The sequence below is a fragment of the Belonocnema kinseyi genome, chromosome 5 (assembly GCF_010883055.1).
Source record: "Belonocnema kinseyi isolate 2016_QV_RU_SX_M_011 chromosome 5, B_treatae_v1, whole genome shotgun sequence".
NCBI lineage: Eukaryota > Metazoa > Arthropoda > Insecta > Hymenoptera > Cynipidae > Belonocnema > Belonocnema kinseyi.
The window spans coordinates 24432391-24444626 of NC_046661.1; the positions used below are offsets into that span (position 1 = coordinate 24432391).

Consider the following 12236-nt stretch of genomic DNA (forward strand, 5'->3'; position numbering starts at 1 on the left):
AGGATAGTGTAACATTAATGAATGAGGATATAGAACTTCATAAAAGAAATAACATTATAAAACTCCAATCCTTGGTACATAATCAATTGTCATCTCCTCGATGCAAGAACCTATTCAAATATTCATGGTATAAAAGTGGCTACGTTGAATCAAAGCTAAATGAATTTTATAACCCCGTAGATTTTAGTTTTGGTAATGATTGTAATGAGCGTTGTGAAGTTCCTGGTTGCTCTAACCCAGCAATTGTAAGATGCTCTTGGTGTAAGAAATCATTATGCTTGAAACATTTTTTTAATGATTATCATTATTGCCAGGATTATAAAAAGTAACATTAAAACTCAAAACTATTGAAATATTAAATTTTTGAAAATTTTTTTGTACTTTGAATCATTAATTTTTTATTACCTTTGAAAGTCCCATAGAAAAAGAATAAAACCATAGAGATACGACAATATCTCCTGTGGGGCTGGTTCACCCCTTATTATAGGTTTTTTATTAAGGTGAGAACAGTCGATTTCGTATTTGGATCTTGTGCATACTGCCAAAATTTTTTTCGTCAAATTCAAAAAACTAGTATTTTCATATTGAAATGGGTGTCATTTTTTTTATTGAAAAATAGGGGTTGATACATTAGTGGGGTAAAGAACTCTAATTCAATACCAAGGATGTGAACTAAAATTATTACACGTTTTAAGCCACTGAATAGTCCAAGGGTATTTTTAAGTAATGAAAAAATAATACTTGTGATTGAATTTTAGGTATGAATTCATTTGTAAGGGCTGATTTCAGAAAATTTCAAACTACATCAACTTTACTTAACAATTTTAATAGTATCCAAGAGTTTTACTCCATGATATAGTAATGGAATAACGAAATATAACAGTATAAATGTTAGGGGTAGCTCACCCCCTCAAGTGATTTCTTTTTGAAAATGCCGGAACAGGTCAACTTTATTTTTGATTATTGTGCATAAAACAATTAATTTTGTCAAGATTCAACAGATTTTGAAATGTGTATAGTGAAAAAAATGGCCATCAAATATAGTTTTTCATTAATAAAAAACGGAGGCTGCGAATCTGATGACTAAAAATAATGCATAAATATGTGCTTTTCAATAATAAGTGTTACCCACTTTGTTTCAGTCAAAAATTACGAATTGTATTCGAGAAATTTAAAAAAATGTGTTTTTATGGGTGAACTTCAAGGGTGGGTTTCACCCCTTAAATGGACTTATGGGCATGTATAAAAAAATATGTGTCGAATATTTTTTGATGTTCTATAACATATCACAATTTCAAGAAAATCGGTGAGGTACATCTCGGGTACCTTCCTTGTAAGTATTATTAAAAAATTTGAGGGTGGCGGCCCTACCGCTCCCAAGAAAGAGCGAAAAAAGTTTGAGAATCGCTGTTTTATACAACCGAAAGCGTCTGCTGACATGTCAGGCATCAGATTAAGTTCGAAGCTTGCTTGAGTGCTTTCTTGGCCCCCACAAGGGTTGCTCAAAAGACTTCGTTTTTTTCTTGCAGTCAAGCAGCACGAAGTTACGAAAAAGGCGTCGATGCGATTCCGACTGGTCCAAAAAAGTAACTCATAAATCTGAATTTGCGGATGTATGAGTTACTCCTCTGCATTAGGAATCTGTTCGAGATGTGTTGCAAGTTTCGTAATGCATTCGAAGTGATTCTTAATTAATTTTCCTAATCTACTAATGACATTCAATTTCCGTACAAAGAGTACGACAATGATGCCTTCGAATTTTTAGGGACAATAGCACAATCTTATTTGTAAGGTAGACTGCGCGAATTCATCAAAGAAGAGAAGATTGAAATTAAAAATGTGGTCAATTGGAGAAAAAGGAAGCCAAGCTTCTATTCGAATACATTCAAAACCCTATAGTAAAAGATAATTTAGCTCATCTTAAGTTCCTTAACCGATCTTATTCGTTTGAGAGTTTTGTAAAGTAATAATGTAATATCAGCATGCTATAAAGTTGTTATTTATTTGCATTAATATATCATTGAAACAGATTTTCTGGTGTATTATAGTATTGATATTGTATGTTATTTAATTGTGCATTTTATAAAAATGTACAGAATTTTTTAATTTTGCGAATATTTACTTGTGCGCTTATTTCATTCATTTGTTTCTCAGATTTTTAAAAGCATATTTTATGAAAAAAATCATTTTACTTCTTGATAATAATATATAATGCAATAATTTTATTATTCAATGCTCTATAATATTGTGATACTCTAATTTTTCTTTGCGACAATTTTTATTGTAATATTTTGTTTTCTCTCAGGGTACTTATTTTGTCAATAAGGTTTAGAATTTTAATTTGTTTTAAAATTAATTTACATTTGTTATTAATAAAGGTTACCCTTGATATAGTACTTATTAATCATTTCATTAGAAAGCGTATACTTACTTTAACATGTTAAAAACCTATTTTTAATAGCAAACACGCTTTTCAGTATTAGTTGCAATATATGAAATTTTGAGAGTACAGCGATAAATAGAACTTTTAAATAAATGTTTTTTCAATCATTCTTTTAGACTTACTTACAACTTACTACTACTTTTCTCCGTAGAGGGATTACTGGCTACTAAAAAGTCCAGTAGAGCCCACATGGTGAAAGTGTTGCGTTATCGATAGGGCCCTCACTAGTTTTCCCGTTGGAGCCTAATCAGAACTAGGAAAAACTCGTCAGAGACCCACTAGATCCCTTTTAACATTTTTTTGCACGGGTAGGAGTAGCACAATATAGGTCTGAAACCACGAAAAATTTCCCTCAGTTTAAAGTAATCAACTAACTATTACCATACTTAAACGATTCCCGGTAATGCTTCATATTAGTTAGTGTGGATAATTCTAACATTAACGTAACGTTAATTTTTTCGTTTTATTTAACTGGATTATAAATTTAAGAAGAGATACTATTCGTGACAAGAAACATTTTCTTGACGCATAAGTATACTTCTGTGATTGTTGAATGCGGACAGATTCGCAATCTTACACATCGGAATTACAGTTGTTTAGTAATCAACGGTTCAGATTATTAAATCTTTAAGACATAAAACAATGATCAAAACAGAAGGCAAGCAATATCGTTACTGATTATTTTATATTTTTATGCAATTGTTATACGAATATTATGTAAATACAGTGGCGGACTGGGTACTCAGAGACGCAGCCGGGGCTTCAATACTGGTAGCGAATCTTAAAAAAACATTCTGTTTCGTGGTCTAACTATGCAAGTTGCAAAAAAAAGACTAATAAAAAAATGATGCATTAAAAAAAGTATAAAGTGGTTAATCACGTTTCAATAGGATGCGTAGTTTGTGTTTTATTCATATAAAAAACAAAATGAGAAATAAAAAAGAATTGAATTTTTAGGCCAAAAGACACAAATTATTAAAATAATAAATGGACGAAATTTATTCACCCACAAAAAAGCTTCAAATTCGTTATTAATCATTTTTTATGGAACGCGTTGTTTTTGTTTTAAGCTTCGTTTTAATCATAAAAAACATTGAAAATAAAAAATTTTATTTTTTAATAACAAAATAGTTTATGTATAGAAGGCGAACTCTTTAATTTATAAAACCAAGACAGTGAAAATATGTCTGTTTCAATATTCATGCATATAATGAAGTGTAATAATATAAATTGATTGAAATGATACATTTTTCAGGGTAGCTGAGAATAAAATTCAGAGGAAAATAAGGAACAAAAATATTGAATTATTCATTATAAACAAAATTTGTACTTTATCTTGCAATAACTAAATAAGTAATCCCGGGCCGAGATAAAAAAATAAATTCAATATGCATTTGATATAATAATGTTGAACATAATGTAGAAAAGTTCGCATTTTGAAAAAATCGAGAGCCACGCACAAGATACGTGATGAGAATGTGTTCATTAAAGCCAAAGAAGATTGAACAAAAGTTAATTCGCAATTACCAAATTACAGTTTTGTCGATACTTTGACCTTTAATTTTAAAAAGTTAGTGCACAAATGTTGGAAAGTACAAAGACCGAGCATCCAGCGTGAAGTAATACATTATCGAGAGCAAAGCGCAAGAACCAAAAGTCGCGCACCCATATAGACTGCAAGTTATCACGTATTTTCGCCACGAAGATTTAAGGCTTGATTTAAATAAGTTATTCATTATAACAACATCAAAAATTACAAAAAATGTTTAAATTATAATAAAATAACCATTATTATAGTAAATTATAGTAAAATATTGTAATGTTTTACAATTTCCAAAATAATTAAATATATCCTTTGATCCGAACTCTTGAAATGTAATCGAATAACTTGTTTCAGAGAAAATTTTGGCTAATAAGTAGTTATTTTAATATAAAAATTGAATTTAAACTTAACAATTACTAAAATAATGAAATAAGCCGATAATTAGTCGAGATTTTGTAAAAAATGTAATGAGTTGCCCCCTTTTATGTAATGAAGTTTATGACAAGAATATTCCTTTCCCTTTTACTGTTTTAATATGAATAATTTATTATTTATTTTTAAAATATTTTCTTTAATGGAATCCAAAACATGCTTTAGGGAATTTCATAAGAATAATACGGGTGAAAAGAAATTAGAGGACATTGTTTACTTTACTGGTAATACTTATAGGAGTACAAGTGTAAATCGTGGATATTATTGGATATTCTTTTCACTCTTTCTATTGCAATCTAACATATATTTATTTGTTTCAACAATATAATCTTTTTTGCGGCGCCTTAACATGGCTTAGGGGCACCAACTAAGGTTGCGCAGCCGGGGTTTTCCGGCTGCGCCCCTATGCCAGTCCGCCACTGTGTAAATAGAAATATAATGTAATATCACTAAATCATACTTTGGATCAGAAATGAAGAAAGAAGTTTTGTAACGATTACATAACAATTAATGAGTGTTATTTACATGCGTGCATCACATGTAATTGCTAAAACATATAATTTCCGAAAAAGTTATAACTTACCTGTGGTAAATACTCGCTAAGTTTTGAATAAGTTAGGGAGTAAGGGACCCTCATGTTTCGTGATAGTCGACGGTTTTCATTATTGTATCTCAAAGAATAAGGTTGATATCCGCCAGGAAGATAAAGTCTTCTTCGATGTTTTTGATAACTGGCACTACTTTGCCGACTGACTTCGGCTGTATCACGAAATATTTCCGGTGTAACTTGTTTCTTCGAAATATGTCGGGCTCCTGGTCTACTTAAGTGGGCAACTAGAAGTAAAATAAATTTTTTGGGTATACCCTAACGAAAGAAAATCTCAGAAATATCTTGGGCGAAAATCCCGGCCAGGTCATACACATTTCAGTGAATTACCAGTCTTTAGTTCAATGATTGCATCTCTAGAGATTACCTGAATGGTTTGGATCCTTTCTCATGTTTTCATTAATGGAGATCCAACCTTGAGGATTCCGAAACATGAAAGGCAGTTAAGAAATGGTTGACTGTTACAAAGTCTCCATAAAACTAATCCCCTTTACAACTACATACTTTTCTTTATTTATTCACATACATATATTTATTGGTGACAACTTAATTATATATATATGTAAATATCTACAATAATGTCCTAGAGATGAATATTAAAACGCGGTCAGTTTTTTACGCCTTTTAATCTTAATAAACAACCTCCGAAAATTGGTTTTTAGCGATTATTTCGAGAAGGGTGCATCTAACGAAAAAAGAGTATAGTAGAAAAAATATAACATAAAATTTTTAACAATAAAGGTGACATTTATTTTTGTTGTGATTCTCACAGTTCTCAATCAATGAACCCTTTGATTAGAGGGTGAGTTTGAGTTCGAAGCCCGCGAGCTCCTTCTCTTGCACATGTGTCGAAATGGGGTGGTTTTTCGGTCACAAAGTAGAGGGCTAAGATTGTAGATGAGAAAATTCTCTATGAATGTTGCTCATTAAATTGTTGTTATTTAAACAGTTAAATATGATATAAAGATTATTCCGAAAATATATTAGGAGTAGTAGTAGTGGTATTTTATTGCACATACCTCGAAATGACGTGGTTTTTCGGTAAAAATATATACTCTTTATATCTAAAACAGTGAAATTTCACTGATTATAATAGCTAGAAATGGGTCATTGAAAAACAGTGAAAGGTTACTTACTGATTCAGTGAAATAAACACTTTTGAGAGTTGGCAGCTCTACACCATGTAAATTAAGCAAGCATAATATAATAATATTTTAATACATTCAATCAATGAATCATAGTAAAAACCGCAAACTAATAAATATCATAAAATATTAAAAAAGGTGAAAAGTTCCGATGCTTTAAAAGGACAAATAATCTCACATATTACTTTAATTTCTAGATTGGACTGTCATGTACAAAGCCGTTGAGTAAGTACTTCCTAGACGAGTTAGAGTATACTTATCCCGCAGATAATCCAGCAGACTTACATCGCGAAAATAAAAAAATTTATTTCATTATGGAATTCTTCTTGCTACTTAAGTAAAAGAGTAACAAAAAATATTAACTTGAAATTTTAGAACTTAATCTTCACATGATTTACTTTGGCGTTACTGAATTGATTAGAGAATAAGTCCGAAATCACTGATTAATCAGTGAAATGTGTAACTACTATTTCAATTAGTGAATTTTTCACCGGTTCATATTTAGATAGTAGGACTTGAATTGCAGAGCCCAGGTGAAAATTTACAACTGTCTGGGTACCGCGCTAGTACCGCTGGATGGATAGCGGTATTGGCATATTGCCAGCTGTCAAACGTCTGGGTACTGGCATTAGTACGAAATTTCACTTGACTGGGAGTTGTCTGTCAGTAGTGGGGCGGTACTAGGAATTATATTATGCCTGTACCAAAAGTCTATTCTGGCAAGGTACTGAAAATGGTATTATGCCTGTGCCGAAAGTCTGTACTGGTGAGTAGTACAAAATGTCTCTTAGCTGAGAGTTGGCTGTCGGTACTGGGGTGGTGTGAAAAATGGTTTTAAGTCTGTACTGAAAATCTGAACTGACGCGGTTGTCCGTGGGTACTAAAGCCACACTGTAAACAGTACTGTACCTGTAGCGAAAGTCTATATCAGCGCAGATCTGGTATTTGGTACCGAAGGTAATTTTCCTACTGAAAGACTGACTTTAGGGTTCAAATTTTATGTTAACAATTAATTTTGACTCAAATTAACATAATTTGCAGAATGATGTCAACGAAATTTTCTGTAACAAATTTTAATATTGCACATTGTCTATTTCCTGATATATCGAGGAAAAAAATTCTTTCGAAAAAATGAAAATTCCTTCGGACAAAGTTTTGTTAAAAAAATCTACTTTTTAATTGAAATGTTTTGGATTTACAAAGCGTTTGACGACGTTAGAATGGAATTTTTTGAATAAAAATTCATAAAAGGACGTTACTGCTTGACCAAAATAATTTTTTTCCCAAACAAGAGAGCTCATTAGGAAACAAGCAATGCAAAGCAGTTTGAATTTTTTTGCAGAAATAGTTTCTGATATATAATTTCGATATCATGAAGACTTGATTTGAAAATTAACCATTTATAATGCTGTCGCAAAAAAAAATTATTTTCGCTGAAAATTCTTAAAAACGTATTTCAAACATTAGTTCTTCTCATAAACAATAAAATTGTTAGAACCAAAACTGTCCTAGGTTTTTAAAAAGTAACTAAGCTATTCAATATCAAGGGAGTTTTCTTGACCTATTAAAAAAAGAATTTATCAAGGGTATTTTTGAGGGCATACAGAAGTTTTAGCGATAAATGATATCTGGACGAAAATAACTATGACTAAAAGGTACTACGGCCTGAATCTTAGTTATAGAAAATACAATGAACAACAATTTTAAGATGCACACTGAAAAAAACTACTTAATTTAAGTCGAAAATTCGGCTTCTTTTAAGTTGTCACATAAAGAAGCATAGGCAATCTGAAATTAAGAATTACATCTCATCATCAAATTAAGGGAATTAGATTCCTGAAATTCAGGTCGGGACTATTTGAAATTCAGGGAGGCATGACCTGAGAAATTTCGGTATGCTCGCTCTTCAATTAAGAATATATGCATACTGAAAGCTAGTATAACTTTAAGTTACGTAATATACTATCCTAACTGAAATTAAGAGTAATATTCTAACTAAAAACCAGGAATTTCTCACGTCTTACAGACACTCCTCAGCTGTTCTTATATAATAGTTATTCGTTTTAGAAAATATACAAACTGGGTTCAAACTTGTAAGTAAATACAGGAAAAGTAGGAAAAATGGTAAAAATGGTATATTTGGGGTACGTGCGGTCCAAAATCTTCAGAAAATTGCGTTCCATATTGTATTAAAAGGGTGCTCACGTTGCAAAGTAAAAAGTTTTGTAATAATTTAATTATTTTGATGGGCTTAATAATTCAAATATTGGCTGACAATTGGAACTGATTTTGCTGCAGCACTTTTTTAAATCCGTGAAACGAAAACTCCACGAATTACTGAAACATAGTATCATAGTCGACACTGACCAACGCGACATGGAATATTGGAGTAGGATACGACTAGAATAAATGGCCACGAGCTGTATAGTAGCGCAAACGTTCTCTAACGTCATGCAATGCAGTACGAACAGGTACTTCCTTAATTCAAGTCAAATCTAAAATTAAGTCGAATATAACTATAAGTATTTATTTCAAAGTTGACTCAAAAGTATCTCACATAAACCTTTTCTTGCGGATTTTCTTCTGGAGTAGCTGCTGCACTTAATCTACTTTTTTTCCCCACCATCTCGATCACCGGCATTTGATAACCAGCGTTTTATGCATGAATTAAAATCTTTAATAGAGATTGCTGCGAATTTTTGTAACAAAATTGCTGTAACAAGAAACAGAACATGAGTTATGCAGAAGCAATAGATTAAAATACAATTTTTTAAAATTTTCATTAAGAAATGAGCTTGTAACAAAGAAGTTAGGGTTTCAAATAAGTAGTTGATATTTTACCCAAAAAATTTTATAATCTTTTATAATTTTATAATTTTCATAATTTTATGTTATAATTCATAATTAATAATTTTATAATTGAATTCCTAACTAAGATAGGTGAATTTTCAACCAAAAATTTGCACTTATAAACCAATAAATATATCATTTTTAACAAAAGAAATTTACTGTCATCCACAATAAAGATTTTTTATTCAAGAGAAAAAAGGTCAACATTTCTATTTTCTATTGGACCGTATGACCAGAATAAAACACCTTCTCTCATTTCATTTTTGTATCCGAAAATATTAATTTTCAACCAAAAAGTTAATTTTCGACGAAGCAGTTGAATTTTAAACAGAAAATTTCATTTTCAACCTAATAGTTTAATTTTTAACTAAAATCCATCGTCTTAAACCAGGAACGAAAGTTAAATTTGCAGATCAAAAAATTTATTTTTAACCAAAAAGTTAACGAATTTACAAGAAAGAATAGTTAAATATTTCACAAAAGAGATGGATCTACAACCAATAAATTGAATTTTTAGCAAAATTGTCCAACTTTCGACCAAGTAGTTGAATTTTCAGCTCAGAAGAATGATTTCTTACTAAAAAAGACGAAATTACAACAAAATAAATGAATTATTAACCAAATAGTTGGATTTTTAAATTAAACAATCAAGTTTTAACCAAAAATATAGTAGTTAAATTTAATTAAAGAAAAATTAAATCTCAGAAAAAAATAAATTATGTCCATATTCAGAATCCCGAAGTCGTAAACTTCGTAGTTAACTACGTTGCAAATCACGCAGAATTCAACGTGGGATCCGCCGTCGTAGACTAGGTCAGAAATTGGTATATTAAACCACATAGTATACTATATTTTTTCCGAAGTGGTCCAATACCTGCATCTACAGGTAACCTTTTTTCGTATTTATATGATTGGTAAATAGTCCGACGTCGCAAACTACATAGGATCCACAAATATTTATTAAAAATAATTTCAAAAAGATTACAAAAGAAACATAGATTTGTTGTGTAATTTTTGCTATTTAATTTCTATATAAATTACTATACTTTTTCAGAAGGGGAGAGTGTAGGATAACATACATTTTACAGTGTGCAAGAATATATACGAGTATCAGTAATAATAAACGCAGAATACTTGTACTTAAAATAAAAACTGTACAATTTCTGTCTCAAGTTAATATGCTCATGCACATCTGACAGACTAATTTATTTGTCTCAAAATCCCAATCAACTACCCTTGTATATGAAAACCCCAAAAATAAATAACAAATTACACGTTTAAATCCACGTTTAAAAATACCCCACAAATTACACGCGTTAATCCACATGCATTTCTACGTGTGTTCTTCTAAGCGACATATCATTCTTAAAATCAACCAGGAATCGGACTTTTAAATCAACTTAGATTTTAAAAAATTGTATGGTTAAATAGATAACACTTGAATTCGATAATGCAGATAGCAATAAAATTGTGATTCGGAAAAATCAAAATCAGATAATTAACATAACCTCTGTTCCCACCGTAGCTTTTTCCATTTCCATTATCATACTTTTATTACTTTTGATAATTCTGTAACATTAAGGACTTATAACTTTCCTTTTCGCGCTGCTTTATGTCTATTTATAGTTATACTTTTAACTATAACCAGATCCTCTCACGAAATCGCTCAACAAAAATATGCAACACAATTCCAGATCACTCACATGAGTCTATAGTTCCTAACGTTTACAAAAAAGGAAACAAAAAACAAAAAATGAAAATATTTAAGAAGTCGAAAGGTTTTCACCGTATATGGAATTGCTATGTGTCAAAAGTCCCATCTTAAAGTTTTAGCCCTTTAGTGGATGTGGAACCCACCCAAATCAACTCCTGAATATAATAAAATTCGTTAAAAATACACATTTTGAAAAGTCAAAATGTTTTAAACCCAGGCGAAAAAGTCTGACTTATGCCGGATCTTACGAAAGGCGTAGTACCACGTCAGTTGTAAATGAAGAGCAATGCCAACACTGATCAACTGTACTGTCCTAAGGGTTGGCGATGTACTGGTTCAGTACTGTAGCAGTACCGAATCCAAGTGCTGGCTAGAAGCCGACTTGGAAGTTTTGCCGAGCGTTAGTGTGGCACTGGCTCAGTACTGTCCCAGTATTGAGTCCAAGTCCTGGAAGGAAGTCGATTTAGTAGTTTTTCCAAGCGTTGGCACGGTACTGGTTCAGTACTGACTCTGTATCGAATCCAAGTGCTGACTGGAAGACGACTTGGTAGTTTTGCCGCGCGTTAGTGCGATACTGGCTTAGTACAGTCCCAGTATTGAGTCCAATTGCTAGCCGGAAGTCGATTCAGTAGTTTTGCCAAGCGCTGGCACTGTACTGGTTCAGTACTTTCTCAGTATCGAATCCAATTGCTAGCTGGAAGTCGATTCAGAAGCATTGCCCAGCGTTAGTGCGGTACTGGCTCTGTACTGCCCCAATACTGAGCCCAAGTACTGGCTGGAAGTCGATTTAGGAGTTTTTCCAAACGTTGGCACGACAATGGTTCAGTACTGTCTTAGTACTAAGTCCAACTGTTGGTTAAAAACTAACTGAGGAGATTTACCGAGCGTTTGCGCGGAACTGATTCAGGACTGTTCCGGTATGGGGTCCAAGTGCAGGCTAAACGCCAACACAAGCATTATGCCGAACGTCGGCGCAGTAAGGGTTCAGCAGTGCCCCGGTATGAGTTCAAGTGCTGGCTAAAAGCCAATTCAATAGTTTTGCAGAGCGTTGGCCCGTTACTGGTTCAGCACTGCTCCGGTATGGAGTCCAAGTGCTATCTGCAAGTCTATTTAGGAGTTTTGCCGAGGGTTAGTGCGGTACTAGTTCAATACTGCCCCAATACTGAGTCCAAGTGCTGGCTGGAAGTCGATTTAGGAGGTTTTCGAGCTTTAGTGCGGTACTGGCTCAGTACTGCCCCAATACTGATTCCAAGTGCTGGCTGGAAGGCGATTGGGGAGTTTTTCCAAGCGTTGGCACGGCACTGGTTCAGTACTGTTTCAGTACAAAGTCCAACTTTTGGTTAAAAGCCATTTCAGGAATTTTACCGAACGTTTGCGCGGTACTGGTTCAGCACTGCCCCGGTATGGAGTCCAAGTGCTGTCTGGAAGTTGATTAAGGAGTTTTTCCAAGCATTAGTGCAGTACTGGCTCTGTACTGTCCCAGTACTGAGCCCAAGTATTGG

The 12236-nt window shown here is 32.6% G+C and overlaps 1 protein-coding gene across 1 annotated transcript in view; it reads right to left on the reverse strand.

Annotated features, from left to right (window-relative positions):
* Positions 1-12236, reverse strand: part of LOC117172855 (Bardet-Biedl syndrome 2 protein homolog) — a 1136351-nt gene that overhangs the window by 156793 nt on the left and 967322 nt on the right. Inside the window, exon 11 of the mRNA XM_033361113.1 lies at positions 5002-5252. Coding sequence (XP_033217004.1) covers positions 5002-5252 — 251 coding nt within the window. The remainder of the gene's footprint in view (positions 1-5001; positions 5253-12236) is intronic.